Source organism: Corvus cornix, chromosome 5 (genome assembly GCF_000738735.6).
Source record: "Corvus cornix cornix isolate S_Up_H32 chromosome 5, ASM73873v5, whole genome shotgun sequence".
NCBI lineage: Eukaryota > Metazoa > Chordata > Aves > Passeriformes > Corvidae > Corvus > Corvus cornix.
In genome coordinates this window covers 58,018,822-58,037,516 of record NC_046335.1, presented here as the reverse complement: position 1 = coordinate 58,037,516, position 18,695 = coordinate 58,018,822, and the positions used below count along the sequence as shown (strand labels likewise).

The 18,695-nt window shown below is 42.8% G+C and overlaps 1 protein-coding gene across 1 annotated transcript; it reads left to right on the top strand.

The window, feature by feature from the left end:
- Window positions 1-5,192: 5,192 nt before the first annotated feature.
- FBXO3 (F-box protein 3) lies at window positions 5,193-16,982 on the top strand. Its single transcript, XM_039552782.1, has 11 exons — window positions 5,193-5,337; window positions 7,252-7,341; window positions 7,798-7,961; window positions 9,527-9,641; window positions 11,263-11,467; window positions 11,757-11,802; window positions 12,883-12,967; window positions 13,629-13,751; window positions 14,156-14,271; window positions 14,604-14,794; window positions 15,868-16,982. The coding sequence occupies exons 1-10, from the start codon at window positions 5,228-5,230 to the stop codon at window positions 14,789-14,791; spliced, it is 1,242 nt and encodes a 413-aa protein (XP_039408716.1). The 5' UTR covers window positions 5,193-5,227; the 3' UTR covers window positions 14,792-14,794; window positions 15,868-16,982.
- The last annotated feature ends 1,713 nt before the right edge of the window (window positions 16,983-18,695 follow it).

The following is an 18,695-nucleotide window of genomic DNA, read 5'->3' as shown; positions in this document are numbered from 1 at the left end:
TTTTTTTAATGAAAATATTGAGTGCACTTTTCACTAAGTGCTCTGTGATCACCTCTGCTCTGTATCTGGCATATTCTGGTTACATTTACAGATGGGCATAAGGCAGAAAAACCTGTAACCAAGGGGGAACGGGCTGCAAGAAGGTTGATTCCTGTGGAGGTGCTGGAACTGGAGGAGAGGCAACAAGGAATGTTGCAACAGGAGCAACTAGGGTGATGGAAAGCTGTTGCTTTGCAGTGTTGAGAGAGAAATAACTTTTGAAAGCCATGACCCAAAAGAAATAACTCCTTCTGTAGTCCAGTAGCTCTGTACCAGCTACATTTCATGTGATTCCTGAGATGTTTCCTCTTCAGGTCTGCAACTTCTTGGGTTGGTTGGTAAAAATTCCTAGGGTTTTGGTTTTCTCCCCTCCTCAGATGCGTCTTGCATCTTGTCTCAGGCAACTTCACCAATGTATTTCATAACAGCTGTGAGCTGGTTTTGAGATACAGAAATGCTTTACTTATTTACTTGTATTTTAAAGAAACAATCCCAATAAAGTGAAATTCTCCTTCAGTAAGGCAGGTAGTCTTCAGTCTGGCATGGTGACAGCTCCCCGAACTGGTGCTTACCATGTTGCTATCTCATGAAAAAGACCCAAGACCTGCAATCATCAACCTAAAGATGCTTTGCAACGCCGGGAAACTCTTGGTGGGCTCTAAGATAAGGCTCCATCACAATGTGGCTGTGATTTTTTGCAGTCCATGGCTGTGAGCAAGCGCCAAACGAGCCGTGATGCAGCCACCCTGGAATTCTTGGAGCTGGCCCAGCAGCGAGTGTGACCCAACATGCACGAGAAGCGTGCTGTCCAGCTGATAAGGAAACGTGCATCAGCAAATAATGGCTTGTTTATCCAGTCAAAACTGCTTTGGAGGAGTGCAAGCAGAAAGAGGCCGGGTCTGCACTACACAGATAAGAGCTCTGACCAAAAGGATGACCAAAGGTCACACCAGGCCTCCTGGAAAGTCCCAAAGAGAAGCTTTCAGTGGGAATGGATGACTAAGGGAATTGCAAAGGGCTTCTGGAGGCTTTTATCTGTGTGCTGCCTCTCCAAATCCAGCTCAGCACTTCGGTCATTTGTTGTTGCCACGCTCTGATGAACGTGCTCTGGCTCGAGGAGTTGGGAGCCAAAAAAACCCCACCACTGCAGCCGTGACTGACTGCCCGCCTCGTTAACAATCTCAGCTAATGACCTAAGGACAGTGTGTGGAGTTGAAAAGTGAGCTGCTATCTGGGTCATACACGTGGGGTATTTTCAGGTCAGGAAAGACTCAATAGCAGGAGTTTTGTCCAGGGGTGCCTCATTATTCTCTATGTTCCTCAGGCAAAGGAAGACCTCCTGAGCTCCCACACAAAGCAAGCAGGGTCTCAGCACTTTCCATGGGATCATGAAATATTCCTCCAGCCTCTTTCAGCAGAGTCTTCCACACATCCCTTAGGCCATGAAACATCTCATGACATTGGGAATCACACACAGTGAAAACGCTGGAAGTGTGTGAAATTAGAAATACTCCTGAGGCAAGAATCATGCCTTTCTATGCCATCCATGCTCTCTAAAGTAAACAAACTTTATTTTTTATACTTTCCCAGGTGAATGTTTTCATTTGTAGTAGCATCTTCTATTTGATTTATGTGAGAGGATGATATGAATAGAAAACCAACTTGGAGCTAAGCAATGCTGTGGAAGAATAAAACTTGGCTATGCCAGTTTGTGTCAACACGGAATCTTTGATCTGAGGAAAAAAGCCCAGTCTATCAACATTGCGCTCCAAGTGGGATTCCAAACTCTCCAGACATACATAAATATTTCAGGCCTGTTTTGGAACTAAGAATCTGAGGCAAAAAGATTTGCTAATAACCAAAGACAAGCCTGAAGCCACAGAGCACCTTGATTCAGAGCGGGGAGGACCGGACATGGCCTTTTGATAACCTCAGGCAACCGATGCAGGCAAAAGCATCCACGTGGGAGATGGCCCAGAAGGATGAAAGCTGGGAGCAGGCTCCAGTTGCTTTGTAAGCACCAGATGAAGTCCGTTGGTTGATTCTTGGAGATTCCTTGGACTTCATTTGACTGTGGAGCTGCCAAGGCTAGTTTACCACTGTGTGAAATTAGGGAGAGGCAGCGTTGGTTTATCCTGGGTCTATGTGGCCCTAACAAGGCTGGGATTTTTTCAGCTGTTGTTTCCTTGTGTCAGCAGGCAGCTCGAAGCTGTGCTCTGTCAGAGATCCCATTTGTTACTAAAATGTCCAACAAGCTGCCATGCAATACTTAGTTTATTCACGTAGACATTTCCCTGGAGTTCTGGCTCTGATCCCTCCCTGTCATCTCTCACATCTCATCTGAGATTCGCTCTTGTGAAGCCTAAAGATGCCATTTGTTAACAGTTCATATGTAAATCCCCCACCGTTCAAAGGACTGCTGAACTGTCTTTATGTTTGTGTGATTCACTGGAGTCACTGCAGGATCATACAGCTCCCATTTTTAATTTTCTTACCCTGCCCCTTCCGTGTTCTTTATTACAGTCACTCCTTGTGTTCTGGCTAATTTTACATGATCAGATTTCCAAGCCAAGGTCACTGCCTGGTTATTCCTGTGAAGCCCTGACCTTATTGCATCTTTGCTACAGCAAAGAACAAACCCTATAAGAACAGTATAATAACAACACAAATTTTCTGGACTTCAGCTTCTTTCTTGCTACCAATTCCCCAAGCTGCCTCCTCCCCTCGAAGCCTCAGTTTTGCCCATGTATTAATGTCCATTTAGAGCACTAAGAAGCTGATCTTGTGAACAGCAGACCATTCCCAAAAACCTTAGCACATTAGTCGAGTATCCAGAGACTCAGCACCCGGTGGTGAAGATCCCCGGTGTGTCGTTTCATTAGATTTTCAAGAAGTAAAAATAAATGAAGGATGCTAAAAGCCTCATCATCTCTCACAGATTAAACATGGCATGCACTGAGCAATCTGAGAAATTTTCAGCCTGACGAGTACCTCTGATCTATTTGGCCATTTGGGCTCCATGACTGGTGATAATGGAAGAAAAATTAGGCTCCATTATTAAAGTGGAAAAGAACCTTTATGTCTAGGCCGAGCTGGAAAAATTCCATGATGACTTACTGGTGTCATAGTTTCTGTAGCTGTCAGTTATTTGATGGAGAATGCGAAGGCTGCTGTGGGTAAAACACTGAAATACTACAATTTTATGTGGGTTTATGTTTGGTTTAGGTTCTGTGGGTTTCGTTTGGTTGATTGCTTTTTCTTTTGTTGTTTTTGGTTTTTTCCTTCAGTCTCAGGAAGAGATATTTCTGTTTTACTATGCTTTTTTCATAATTGTTAGGATATCCATTAGGAAAGTAAAATGCCAGCCATTTCTGCACTGGAGGAGCCTCTAGCCTGACCAGGGGTGATAATCAATTTTTATAACTAACTCCAATAGCTCCTCCACCTCCATCTTCACCACTGCCTAAGCCCTCAAGTAACACCTTGGATCTATGCAAGTGCTAGAAGCAAAACTATCCAGGCTTTTGGCAAAACTTGACAGAAATAAAGAATTATGGACCTTCTCTTGGCTCTGCATTACTAGATTTTCATGGGCTACAAACCCAAGGAGAAACACAAGTAATATCATTTTATTAGCATTTAAAATATACTTTTGCTATTGCGTTTTCTTCTCTACGGGGAGCTTTACAATTACAGAAATTATACAGGACAAAAATCTCCCCAACAGCTAGCAATAGTGCAGTCATAAAACCACCTCCTTGTTCCTTTTTCCAGTTCTTATTTGAGCAGTGTTGCTACAACAATGAATTGATGCATTAAAATCCTACTGTTACCCAAAAAACAAGACAGAAAAGAAAAGGTGTAAAATCACGCAGAAGAAATAATTCCCTCTTTCATATAAGAATATTTAACTCACTGAAAATGAGGGGCATAAAAAGAGTAGCGTCTATTTTTCTGTGCAGCTGTCACACATTGCATGGTTTTTTCCTATAAAACCTGATCCTGAAGATGCAACACATTTGTTTTTATTATATTCAACTCAGTAAGTTTATTTTCCCATTCTCAGTTTTGCCCACTTATTGCTGTCTATCTAGAGCACTACGAAGCTGATCTTGTGGAAAGTAGACCATTCCCTGACCAAAAATCTTAGCACGTAAGTTGAATTTCAGGAGACTGAGGGCTAAGTTCTGAGGGTCAAGTTCTGAGGGCTGAATATAATAATATAAATTTCCTGGACCTCAGCTTTTTGTACTCCCAGGTCCCCAAGCTGCCTCCTCTTCTCAGAGTCTCACTTTTGCCCCGTTATTATTGTCCTTTTTAGAGCATTAACAAGCTGATCTTGTGAAAAGTAAAAATTCCCTGAACAAAAACCCTTAGCACATTAGTTGAATTTCAAGAGACCGAGGGCTGAGTTCTGAGGGCTAAGTATAGCTACAATACAAATTATCTGAACCTCAGCTTCCTTCTCACTACCAATTCCCCAAGTTGCCTCAGTTCTGCCCACTTATTACTGCCCATTTACAGCACTAAAAAGCCCATCTGGTGAAAAATAGACCACTCCCTGAACAAAACCCCTTAGCACATAAGCTGAATTTCAAGAGACCAAGGGCCGAGTTCTGAGGGCTGAATTCCGAGGGCTGAGATTTGAGTATAATAACAACACACATTTTCTGGACCTCAGCTTTTTTCTCACTACCAATTCCCCAAACCACCTCTTCCCCTCAAGGCCTCAGTTTTGCCCACTTATTGTTGTCCATTTAAATCACTAAGAAGCTGATACTGTGAAAAGCAGACCATTCCCTGACCAAAAGCCCTTGGCACATAAATCGATTTTCAGGAGACCAAGGGCTGAGTTCAGAGGGCTGATTTGGAAGTTCTGAGTTCTGAAGGCTGATTTCGAGTTCCGAGGGCTGATTTTGGAGTTCCTAGGGCTGAATTCTGAGGGCTGACTTGGGAGTTCTGAATTCTGAAGGCTGAGTTTCGAGCTCTGAGGGCAGATTTGGGAGTTCTGAGGGCAGATTTGGGAGTTCTGAGGGCAGATTTGGGAGCTCCGAGGGCAGATTTGGGAGCTCCGAGGGCAGATCTCGGAGTACCGGGGACGCCGCGGCGCCGCCGCCCGCGGGAGGCGCTGCCCCGGCGGGGCGGAGGGAGGTGCGATGGGCGGCGCGTCCCGGGGACGTCTCGCAAGATGGCGGCGCCCCCGGACGCGGAGCTTTCCTCACCCCTCAGCCTGGAGCAGCTCCCCACCGACCCGCTGCTGCTCATCCTCAGCTTCCTCGACTACCGGGATCTGGTGAGGTACGGGCGGCCCGGGGGATGACACGGGCGCGGCGGGCGGAGCGCTCCCCGGGTATGCGGGGAAAGGGTTTGGCTGCTTGCGGAGGAGCCGCTGTATGGAGGACACGGCCTGAGCACCCTTCCCTTCCAGCAGCAGCGGGCTTTCCCCTCTTTTACCTTCATTTTTCTAACTGAATGAAATGTTCCTTTTTACTGAGAGGGTGGTGAGGCCTTGGCGCAGGTTTCCCAGAGAAGCTGTGGCTGCCCCACGCCTGGAAGTATCCAAGGCCAGGTTGGACGGGGTTTGGAGCAACCCGGTCTAGCGGAAGGTGTGCCCGCCTATGGCAGGAGAACTGGTTGATCTTTAAGGTCCCTTCCAACCCAAACCATTCAATGAATCTGTTTTTCTCTTCCCCCCATTATATGCTGGCTTTGTTTGTACCTAAATGAAGCAGTATCTAGATTTGTAAGACCAGTATTTCCCCGAAACTTGTGTTTCTACGGGCAAACAAAGGGTGGTCTTGTTGCTAGTAGATGTACTCCACCGTTGGAGGAAAAGCAAACGAAATGAAATACGGTGACTTTTCAAGGAGAAAAACGTGAATGAAAGTGGCAGGTGCTTCTTGGGCTCGGTGGCTGAAGGGTTGTGAGTCATCCAGTAAAGATGAAAATGTGGTTTTAGGTAAAACCTCATCAGACAAGTGCAAGGTTTGGCAATGATTGAAATCACAGTGTTTAATCAAAGAGGGAGGAATAAGTGTAAGAAAACAGAGTATTACCAAAAATGTGGGGAGTTTGGTTTGGGTTTTTCTATTCCCCCTAATAAATATTAGTCAAGAATGACAGGACATCAGGGAGAATTCTGTTAGGATATCAGCAAAAAAGAGTTTAAGCCTAAGCAAAAGCTGTAACAGTTGTTACGGTGGCCCTTAGATATTTGGTCATGTGTCAACTTTTCCATTGTTTGTGTAATTAATGAGAATGGCTTTAATTGCACTTTTATCACGTTTGAAGCCACATGTTCCTGTGATGCTGTGGTGACTTACTCCCTTCCAGAAATTACAGGCTTGATTGATAAACACCAATACAATAGATTTCTGCAAGGGCTTTTTGACTTTGGGATATTTCAGTTCCCCACCCCCCAAAAATATAAAAAAATCCCCATATCATGAAATTTTTGCACAGCCAGATGTCCAGGTGTGAAATGAATGTGTTCGTGGGGGTGTGGATGGAAAGGGTAGTATCAGGGAGTACAGGGAAATCACTTTGTTGAGGTTGACTTTGAGATACTAACACAATTCTAGTTTAAACAGTGCGTAAAGCCCCAAAAAAGCAGCAACTGGCACCTTGTTTGGTACCCTCATGTGGAGTATTTAGGTGTTAATCACAGCCTTTGAAACACACACTTGTCACTTTAGAACGAGCTACCAGAGAAAGTGATGTTGCCACATCTAAACTGATGGTACCTTTTGGAGACTTCCTTCAGAGTCTGTTATTTAAACAATTTAAAGTAGAAAGTAAGTTTTATATACTCAAACTGTATAGTTTCTGTAGCTTACTGTGGAAAAGATAAGGCAGAGCCTGACCATCCAGGTAAGAAAGGGACTTAAATCATAGCTAGCCTGTGCTACTGGAATGCTTTCCACTGGTGGAGTCATGCTGGAATCTTTCAGGCACTGTTTACTTTGGTGTAGGTCTACAGCATGACCTGCTTTACAAAAGTACTTAATTGCTGCCAGTTCCTAAGTGTGTGGAAAAGTAGTTCATGACTTACACAGCTGTGATGAAGAGTTTTACCCATTGTAAGCACAACTCTAAAAGGACAGCTAAATCATTTTCAAACTGTGTGTTTATTTCATGATAGTGTGATGTGTGATACAGCATTTCTCCCTGTTTGTTTTGCTGCAATCAAATGTAATGATTTTATATTTATAGTTGCTGCTATTTGAATCAAAGATTAAATCAGCTGTCAAGCCATGATCCACTGTGGAAAAGACACTGCAAAAAATACTGGCTCATTTCTGAGTAAGTGGGATTGTTTTAAGTCTTTTTTCCTGTGAAGATGAATTTCTGAGACATGTTGTTCAGCTGATGTTCAGTCCATCTCACTGTCTGCTTATCCAGCCGATACTTTTTCAGCTTCTCCATAGCTAAGAAGAGCTGAGTAATGAAGGATGTGAATTAGCTTTTCACCAGCTCTAAGATTCACTGCTAGACAGAGCTCTGTTCAGAAGGCACTCTGTGTAAAGGAGTATTGTTTCTAAATTTTCCCCTAAGTACCCCAAATGTTTCCTAATTCTGTTCCAACTTGCTGTTGAATAGATGCTGGAATTAATTGAGTTTGTGTAGCTTCACATGGCACAGAGTGTTCCTGGGTTAATGTTATGCATCCTGTTCCTGCCAAATAACAAATACCAACTCCTCGGGTTTAGAAGGCTGTTGAAGCTGGCATTTGAACGCATTTTCTTCGTGTCCCCTCAGGGAGGAGAAAAGCCGACGGAATCAGAGCTGGAAAGCCATCTTCACCAGCACCTATGCTGATTTAGGAAGATACATCCACTACTATGCCACGCTGAAAAAAGCCTGGGATGACCTGGAGAAATACTTGGGGCAGTGGTGTCCTCGCATGATCAGCTCTTTGAAAGGTACCCTGGCACACCTGTGAGTGGGTTGGCTCACCCAGCCCTGCCTGTTATTAAGCCTCATGCTGCTTTCATGAAAGGTGTGTGCCTTAATTAGCAGAGTCCTGAAAGTCAGGTAGATGTGCTCTCCCTTGGAAGCACAGGCAGAGTCCTTGCCCAGTTCCTACTGATCCATAGATTCTCTGAAACCAAGATGATATTTTTTTCTAGTGACCAGTCTGTCTTTATCACACTTCTAGGTTGCTATGACCTATTGTTTGTTATTTTTTAGTGTAGCAGCTCCATTACTTGTAGGACGTGCTGGTGTGATTTTATTTGTGAGGTTTTCGTAAGACCTAATGAAAACAGTGTCACATGAAAGCAGACCTTCTAACCTGAAACCAAACAAAAAGGAAGTTGCTGGGTTTTATTTTTTTTCTGTAGGTCTTACTGTAGTCCAGTGGTGGAACAATAGTTTTTCCTTTTTTTTAATCCCCACTAAGATTCTGTTTTCAGCTTCAGTTTGTATTTTAATGCCTGAAGTACTTCCAGTGTTCTAGGTCATAAATCACAGCTACAATCAGTTTGGGGATTTCTGGTATAGGGGACAAAAAAGCTTTTACATTTTCAGCTGCATTTCAGTTTTCTGTATGAAGTTGACTTTTAGACCATGATGTCTAATTCAACTTGATCTGTGAAATTAAGAGCCAAATGATCTCTTAAGAGACAATATTAAGAGACAGATTATCTCTTTCCTATTTAAATCTTGCATTTTCTTGGTTTGCTTGGATAGTGCTGAGTTCTTACTTTTTGTTAAGTATTTTTGAAGGTAGAATGTGAAGCTTTTATTTATGTACAGAAAGACAAAAACAGATTTCAAATGGCCGATTTCCACACTTACATAATGATGGCAGGTTTTAGATAAAATTTAGGCCTTTTTCATACCATTTGTAAGGGATGTTGTTTCAATGAATTGTTAATTTATGTCCTGTTAATGAAACAGATAATGAGTATGAAAAGGGTATTAAAAAAATTGTTTGGAACAGACCACAGAGGCCACCCAGTTGATTTTTGCTGGAAGTGAGGGTGCTGGAACCCCCCTGAAGTACATGTGGAAATGTAAGAATAGTTCTTCTCCACCCCTTTCTGTTGTTGATTTGAAAATCCCCCTTTTACAGCCCATTTATTGGTTCAGATTCCAAGTGAATGCGGGCTGCAGCCAACATTTTTGTGTCACTTATCGAACTGGAAACTGAAAGAAGCTACCCTTAGGGTGATGAAAGACTAAAATCAATGCTGCCTAGAAGCCATAACTGGGACTGTTACTGGCAGTGTTGTGGGGAAAAGGTTCATTTCACTTTATAAACATTTGCTGCTTTCAGGCCTGTTAAGGTTTCACCAGACTGAGCTTGGTGCTGTATTAAATAATCAGTGTCATAATTTTCCTTTCAAATTTATGTGACACTCATTGTGTACCACCCAGCATACAATAAAGCCACCAAATACTGACTTGAGTCCACGTTGGATGAGGGCATTTACAGATTCCATGCCTTGTGTTTGAAATACCTGAACTATCCTTTCTTTTCCAGAGAGTGCAAGGGAGGAAGATCTGGATGCTGTGGAAGCACAAATCCGCTGCAAACTCCCCGATGACTATCGGTGTTCATTCCGTATCCACAATGGGCAGAAGTTGGTTGTTCCAGGGTAAGGACTGAAAACTACTTACCGAGTATTAATTCCTTTTGTATTTTTTCAGCACTTCACTTATTAAAAGGTGAAATGTCCCCTGAACAGGATAAATGAAGCATTTAAATGTATTGTGACTGAGTCACCGCTTAAGTGACGCTTGCAGAATTGGCCGTCTTCTAATCTTGGAAGTAATTGGAAGCCCAACATGGATTTCTAATTGCTCAATTTACTCTTACACTTCCCTTTTTCCTAGTGAGAACCCTTGTCAGTTTTTTGCAGCAACTCAAACTTCCAGCTGTTAGACTTTTAATCATAGCACTGCAAGTTGCTCCCCTGAAGTTTGGCTTTGTATTACAGAAGTAAATTAGCCCCTTGCACTCTTCAGGCTTCGTTCTTCAATAATTCCTTTATTCTTTAAAATGGTTAGGGAATGACTTAAAGTCAGTTAGTCATCTTAAGGTAGAATCAAATTGTCACTTGTGCTTAAGTTTTCTCAGTAGAAGATTTTATGATTTCATGCAGTTTCAGCAGTGAAAATCTCCCTTTTACATTAAGCTTAGAAGGCCGATGACCAAACAAAGTTTCTGGTCTTTCAGCTGTAGAAAAATTAGGTGTTTGAAGCACCTGATGAAGTGCTGCAAACATTAGCAAAAGATGGAAAACTACAGCAAATCTTTGCAATGTCTGTAGGGAGGAATGCACTCATATTGCTCTGCCAAAACCTTCACTCATAAAGAAGGTGCAGCTTTCTCCAATTTGAGTGTTTTATGTGCAGAAGGGACATAGGAAATTGTTTTCTGAAACCATAAGGATGATTTCTAGTTCTGTTTTCCAGGAGAGACTTTAAAATTTTTTAGAGAGAAGATAGGTGCCCTAGTTCTGTAGATTTCAAATGGTGCTCTGCAGGTTGTGTGCTTCCTCTCTTCCTACTGTTTCACTCCCACGAAGCCTCTCCTGTAATGGTGTGCCTATGGAAGGGCTGCAGGAGCAGACACAAGGCTCTGGGGTAGTCTTCCAGCCTGGAGAAAGGCTGCCAGGGGAAGGTGTGGTCCCAGTGGTGGGGGATGAATACTGGGAAGATCAGGTGTAGGCAGTGGAAGTTTGTGCAGCAAGTTGTTAGATCAGAAATGGAAGCGATGTGGGACTCATCCTTGTTAGATGCTTCAGGTTTCTGTGTTGGGATGCTGGCACTGCTTCTGTAGAACGTGCTAATTCCAGGCAAGACTTCCTAAGGAGAAGGAGGAATGGAACCTGTTGGCCAGGATGGGATCAGCTTTTAGCATGCTGACATGTGGCAGCTTGCACCTGAGTCACTGCTTTCATAACACCAGTGGAAACTCAGCACCTGCAGGAATTTACATCTCATTTGCCTTTCCCTGTTGTTCCCAAGCTGGGAGTGTGGAGTGTACACTCAGGTTTGTGTGCTCCTCTGACTGCTGAGTGTGATGCTTACACAAAGCTAGGATGACGATGTGAACTAATAACCTAGTTCAGCATATGGATATTTGACTTGGATTTCACCTAAGCCCAGTATACATCTAGAGCATTGAAAGACGCAGTTTCCAGAAGATTAAAAGCCAGCTTTGCCTTGTGAGTGGTGTCTCCTGTTTATGTTCCCTGTTTTTGTTGTTCCAAGTCTGATGGGAAGCATGGCCCTGTCAAACCACTACCGCTCCGAAGACCTGCTGGACATCGACACGGCGGCCGGAGGCTTCCAGCAGAGGCTGGGGCTCAAGCAGTGCCTGCCCCTGACCTTCTGCATCCACACTGGCCTCAGTCAATACATGGCTCTGGAGAGCGTGGAGGGGCGGAATAAATACGAGATCTTTTACCAGTGTCCAGTAAGGAAGATGTGTTTATGTTCCCCAATGTACTTTTGTGATGATTGGTAGTGCATGAGCCTTAGTGGAAAGTTGAAGCTGTAAATTCAGTTACCATGGGAGCACTCGTGGGGACAGGCGTGTGAGTTTTACATGTCTGAGGATCTGACTGGGACTACAGTGATGTGTCAAGCAGCCAGACTTCAGGTTTGGTGAATACAGGGAAAGTGTTCCCTGTGCTATTTGAATTTTAACCCTGAAAGTCCAGTGCTCTCTTTCTAATACATCCTTAAACTTCTTTCTCTTTCAGGACCAAATGGCTCGCAAACCATCTGCTATTGTTATGTTCATTACAGGTAACACTTCAGATAAAATACTCAAAATGAAATAGTCAGTGTGGGATCATCCAACATATTTAGAAGTATTCCACTTGACTGGAAGGGTTAATCTTGGCTTAGCGTGGGGTGGAGGGGAAGTTCCATACACAGCATTTCACTTGGCATTTTGAAGGTGGCAGGTAGATAGATCCACTTCCTCCATTCAGAGCTACTTTATACAAGGTTTGCATTTTGTGGATTAATGGTACAAAGGAGGATAATAAACTTGGAGTCCCTTAGAATTCCAAAAGATCAAAGGACAGCACACAGAGCTTGTGCTCCAAGGAAGAAGTGGTAAGTACGCTTAATCTAACAGGAGTGGGAATACTTGATTACACATCAGGGAAGGCAAGGATAGTAATTTCTTGCTAGCTCAGCTTCAATCCAGTTTTGAATCCCTAATATTGACAAACAGTTGAACTCTGTACTTTTCTATTGAACTCTGTATTGCAATGCTTGGAAGATTTATGGCTGAGAAATTCTTGTGCAGAGAGCTGGTATGTGAAACTCTCTTCTTTGAGAATTAAATGTGACAGTTTGAGTGTGTGCTTAGCAATCAAGCTGTTCCAAAATAATGGCTGTGGGTGTATGAAAAGCTGTTCTCAGACAATGGCTGCAAGTGTATAAAAATCCCAGAATGACAAACAGCCTTATTCTTCTGAGGTTGTAGAGGAGTGCAGAGTGTGTCTATGATTTATCCCTCTCTTCAAGGAGAGGAAATTCTGCAGTGTTCCTTAGAAGCTTTCCATATGGAATCCAAGTGATGAGACACACCACTGAAGACCCTGATTATGATGTGAAATACATAGCTAAGAGATTCTTTGTTGGCTGTGTCATTTCTGGAGGATGCACCCTTAACTCTTTGGTTCTTGATTGGTTTCTCCAAATTATCCGTATTGGTAGAATGAACTGGAAGATTGACTGACTCATCTCAGTAAGCCTGAGAGTTTGCTATAAAAATAATCCAAGCTTTAAACTTCTTCCTTGAAATATCTACTGTAATGTGCTTAGTGGTAAATTGCCCCATTCTTAGGAATGCTTTTCTTCCTTGGCATCTAGGTACATCTTACTTGGAATGGTTCACATCCTATGTACACGAGGTTGTAACTGGAGGTTATCCTATCATCAGAGACCAGATTTTCAGGTATTGTGACTGGGATTTGTAACCTCAGTGCCAGGTTTTGGTGCTGCTTCTAAGCATGCTCACCTCTTTCCAAGTAGTGTTGGGCATCAGATACAAAAGCTGGTGGTGGGGAGAGGAGAAAGCCCATGAAACTACTGAAAATAAACATGTAAACCAGAATGCTTAAAGCAACTTTGTTTTTTTAACCAGAAGCTTCAGAGCTTGTAGCTGCATTTATGGGACTGGAATTCTGCATTATAAGTGATCTGAAGTTTAGCAAACAACATGATGTTTATTCTTTGGGCCATGAGTGTGTTTTTGCTGCAGGACTGTTCAAAGTTATTAAAAAAACAAATGTTTCAGCTAACCAGTCTCTTGAATATGTAAATAAGCAGGACTTGTTCTGGTGTTTGAATCTTCATGCACTTGAAATTTCTTCTAAATACAACCAAGAGCCTTAATTCTGTTAAACTGGGATGCTGCAGAACCAAGTTCTTGGATCTGTAAATAAATTTGCTGCTAGAGTTTTTAGGTTGGTTTTTTTTTAATAGCATAGTGACACAGCCTTATTTAAACAGTGTGTTTATTAATATTAATAATTATTGATAACTACCTTGTGTGTTTAGTTTTCTGTATCGAATGTGCAAAGCTGTTTGCAGAGATAATGCTCTCCTCTCCGTAGGTATGTGCATGATAAAAAATGTGTTGCTACCACAGAAGATATTACTGTGTCTGTGTCCACCTCTTTTCTACCTGAACTCAGTTCTGTACATCCACCACATTATTTCTTCACTTACAGAATCAGGTAAAAATAACTGAATTAATTCTTAGAATGCAGGATAGACCTATGGAATGTTCACAGCAAATTTATGCACAGCATTTGGAAATGTTCTGAAATGAACAGGATGTGCACAGCATGCTGTACTTTTTAATAAAATAATCCTAATCATTACCTGAAGTTATGATTCATTACATGAAGTACCAGTCAAGCTGGTAATCGCTAAAATACAGTGGTGGGTGGGGGAAAGAAGTTACAAGCAGCTCTTGTGATTTAGAAGAGGGTAAAGAACAGACAGTGAAGCATAGAGATGGATCCTGCTACTGAGGTTACCTTAGTGGGTGTTTTCTTTTCCCAGTTCACTTGGTGATCCCAAGGGCACTACAGCATTTCTTGAAAGGAATGCATTAAGTATGTTCTCTGGCTTCTAGAATTGAAATGTCCAAAGATGCTCTTCCTGAGAAGACCTGTCAGCTGGACAGTCGATACTGGAGAATAACAAATGCCAAGGGTGATGTGGAAGAAGTCCAAGGTCCTGGAGTAGTTGGTAAGTGAAAAATTACTGGAGCGAGTATTTAATGTACTTGTTATTAAAATTCTGTTTGTCAGGTTGTGTGGTTTGTATCAAAATCAGAGAAAAAGGGATGAAAGCCAAAGCAGAGGGACACAGGTTGTTTTGTAAGGGGTATCTGGACATCCTGCTACTTAAGCCCTCTCCAGTTTTTTATAATATCAGTAATTGCTGAGAATCAATTTATGCATCCACTGGCATACAAACTGATCTGCCTGAGTCTGTTGTGGAGTGCAAGTCCTTTAGCAACTGCTGAATTGCAGTTCTCCATCAGTCCTTACTATTGTGATGTAATATTTTACCCACAGGGGAGTTCCCAGTCATCGGCCCAGGGAAAGTCTATGAGTACACCAGCTGTACCACGTTTTCCACAACCTCTGGGTACATGGAGGGGTACTACACCTTCCACTGCCTCTACTACAAGGACAGATTCTTCAATGTCACAATCCCTAGGTTTCATATGGTGTGTCCAACATTCAAGGTGTCTACAGCATGAACGGTAAGCAGAGATGCAGTTGGCCAAAACAAACGCCCAAATTATAAAAGTGACAAAAATTACAGTGCTGAAGAGTGTTCATATTGCTAATTCCATACAAAACATGCCCCACGATTCAGAGCTCCTTGTTTGTGCCTGCAGACGTGGCATTGCCTGAGCTACTTGGATTTCACAGCTCCCTCCTTGGTGGGACCACACTCATTAATTTTAGCCATAATAATGTATCTGCTCTATTCACACATGCTCCAGTTAATGACAGTTTAAAAACTGTAGAGTCTGTGATGTGCATTAGTTCTTGCTGAAAGTGCATTTCATAAAGTCACTTAATGACTTTGCAAATCACCAAGATACTTCACTTGCTGTTAATTATAACGTAGTTTTAGTTTGGAGATTGTGGCTTAATTATATCATTTCTCCCTTTTCTCTAGAACACTTAGAGAAAAGCTCTTGATTTATTTTATCCCTAGTTTTTGTGCAAGCACTGAGGAGCCATGAGCTTTCCTCAGGAGCAGGCAGCTGCTTGTACACTATCTCAGGTTTTTCCCAGGATTCCAGACACTCATTCCCAGTGGCTCTAACAGCAGGTGCCAGCAGATGTCGTGCTTCTAACAGAAAACGACATTTCTTCACTCTCACATTTTTGGGATCTGTACTTGCCTTCCTCTCTAACTTCCTTCCCTTCAGCTGACTGGAAAAATAATTTCCTTTTCTCTGTTGCTCCACCCCTGTTTTAAATGGTAGAAGGGTAATAACCCTTTTGTTTTTAAGTTTCTTTAGTAAAGACAACCTAAACCACCAAGAAAATGGGTGCAGCTGAGGTACTGAACTGTGGCTTTCCATAATTGTAGGTATGGAATATTGAAACCCAATGGATCCTTGGGGAGTGAAAGGTCAAGTAGTTCAGCAAAATGACCTCTGCTGCAAATTAAACTTGGTTTTAGGACAAAGATCACAGTGTCTGCTTCAGCTAATGGGTGTGATAATGCAGCCCAGATTTTTCTAGGCAATTGTTAGTGCTTTCTTACAACTAACTGGAAGGGAAGATTTTAATTAAACCTGGGTGTGTTTTTTATTAGATAGAAAATCCTAATGAATCTGCAGTGGATGAAGACCAAGATTCCACAGGCACTGATGACTCCCGAGATCGACGTAGAGCGTTGGACTTTCCTGCACCCTCTGGATGCTGCCCATGCCACACTAATGGGGTTTTTTCCCAAACAAACTGTTTGCAGAAGCTGAAACCTTTGGGGCTAGTGCATAAGAATGTTACTCACTATTGTAAATGAACTCTGTTGCACATCAGGGCAACTAGCATGGATGTTGGTGCCAGTTCTGATATTCATTGGAGTATAACTTCTGTTTCCTTGGTTTGGAAGGAGGGGAAGAGGGAGGAAGACAGGGGGAGGGAGAGGAAGAGGAAGGTGTTTGGGCTTTGTTTGTTTTTTTCTGAAGTGTGAAACAGCGTGATAGTCCAGGGTAATCATATCTTACATTTTTGAAGTATTGCCTATTTATGATCATACTGCAGATACGGTGTGGGGATTTGGTTCTATACAAGCATTTAAAATTAGCAGTAGACAAGATGGCAAAAAAGGCTGTATCCTGTTGTCCTTTCTCATGAGTTTCTGCTCTGGATAGCTCCTGCTAAGAATGAAACTTGCCGTTTGGTCTGAATATCCCATTTGGGTGAGATTAGGTGCTCTTATGCTATTTTTTTTTTTTTTTTTATTAACATAGGAACAGCAAAAAATTCTGGTCATCAAAATGCGTAAATTAGGAGTGAAACTGGCCTTATTTTTAGACAATCTGTTTGTCAGCTTGATTTTATGCTAAGTGACTCTGATTGGATAATGCCTCTGGGAATGTAGTGTCCATGCATAATCTGCCACTCGTTAACTTAAGGAATTTCTCAATGACTACAGAGTATGGATTTGTAAATATGTTTTGAGGTTTTTTTCTTTACATGATGTTTGCTGTTGTCATAGGTGACAAATTTATGTTATGTATCATGTTTTGCTGAGCCCTCGATGGATTTTTGTAACTGAATAAAAAATTAAATTAAAAAAAAAGAGGAGGCTGGCAGAACAGCAGATGACTAGAAAATTTATATTTAAAGAAGTATCTGTTTGCTTTATCATTTTTGTTTCTGTTGTCATTAATAAACAACTGCCTTTTTTGTTCTCAAGTGCTACATGGGACTGTTTTTGCCAAAACTTGAGCAATAATTTTGTGACCAGCACTGGGGTAGTCAGTTCTTCTTTTTGACAGCTGGAATTTGTAGGTTTTATGAGGTAGACCAGCATATTGTGGTTCCAGCTCAAATTTTCCATTCTTGACTAATTGCAGAGTTCTCTTTTTTTTTTTTTTGCAAGCCCAGGTATTGGATTCTCCATGTGCTCAGCTTTCCCCTGGTGCATTTTCCACAGCGGCACAAGGTAGAAAAACAAACACTGAGTCTGATCCCTACAACAGTTTTTAGGTGAAACATCTCCAGAAACAAAACCAGCTTGTGTTGTCCCTCACCGGAGTCAGAACAGCACTGAGCATTGCTGGAATGCTTGCAAAACGTTGCCATTTTGAGGATTATCACAGTATTACCTGTGAGGGACAAGAAATTTCCACAAAAGTTCTGTCAAGGATCAGTAAAAGAAGGTTTTAGTGGAACTAGAACTTGCTGCAGGGCTGTGTGTTTTCAAGGACAGATTACCCTCATGGTTGGAGGCCATTCTTGGGAGGATTCCTCCCAGGATCTCTATGTTCTAGTGCAGTGGAATCAGCTCAAGGGCATGGGACTCTACACAAACACTGCCAACTCTTGGCAATTTCACTTATTTTTCCCTACTGTTTCAGGGAGTGGTTCTCCCTTGGGTTGTTACAGATGAGCTGGAATTCTTGCTTTCTTTGGGAGATGAAGGACAGTGCTGTGCTTTCAGCCCCTGAGCGCTGTGGTGCCAGGGTTTGAGGCCTCAGCTCTGGGCACAGCTGGTGGCAGAGGGGTCTGGAGTGAGGAGGGAGTTGAGGGATTGCTGCTCCTGCTCTGAGCATGAGTGTGTTTTTAGCAGGGCAAAGGGTATTTCTTTGCTTCAGGCAGCTATTTTAGCACAGGGTGTGTTGCCTGGAGCTGCCAGAAGTGCTGCAGCTCCTCATGATGTGCATTTGAAGCGGGGCTGAAACCCGTGGCTCTCCTCACCCCTCCCAAACAGAAGGTTATTCCAGGAGCGTGAATCACGGAATCATGGGATCAATGTGAAATCAGAAACAAAGGAGTTGGTGATGTTTGGCAGCACTGCTGGCCTGTGGGAATGTTCACTGAGCAGCAGCAGAGAATTGAGTCGAGGTCCCGCTGCCGCAGACAGCACCTCACCGCTCTGGCTGGGCACAGGTGTGGGGCAGCTGTCACTCCAGTGCATGCAGCTGCCAAACGCTTCCTGTGGTCACTGGAATCATGGGAATGTCCTTCCCATCGGCCACCATCCTGCAGGCTCAGCCTGAAGCTCTGCCACCTTCTCCTGACTCAGACCTGACTCTGAGGCTTGGTTAGGACTTCACCTGGCCAGGCAAAACCCGCCTCGCTAAACACCTGTGGACTCAGCTTGTGCTGAAACCCTGGCACATCCAACACAAACATGTAACTGGTCCGGTTCTTTTTCTGTCCCTATGCTGACAGGCTCTTTATAATTGCTCTGTAGGATTCTTTCAACATTTTTGTGGGATTTTGCTGGCTGAATGGTTTCATGGAGAGGACCTTTGGCCACGATTTCTTTGCCATGGCTGCACCACAGAGAGAAAAACAAATGGTGTGCCAGCCAGTTAAATAAAGAAAACCCAACTGAAAGTTGCTGTGCAAGTTATTCCAGTATTCTGGTGCTGGTTTTATTTTTTCCTGTCACTGTTTAATTTGTCA

Excerpts from the sequence above, each read along its gene's own strand:
- FBXO3 (XM_039552782.1), top strand. The coding sequence starts at position 5,228 with ATGGCGGCGCCCCCGGACGCGGAGCTTTCCTCACCCCTCAGCCTGGAG. Across the intron at positions 9,642-11,262 it reads CAGAAGTTGGTTGTTCCAGG|TCTGATGGGAAGCATGGCCC; the intron begins GTAAGGACTGAA and ends TGTTGTTCCAAG. Across the intron at positions 14,272-14,603 it reads CCAAGGTCCTGGAGTAGTTG|GGGAGTTCCCAGTCATCGGC; the intron begins GTAAGTGAAAAA and ends TTTTACCCACAG.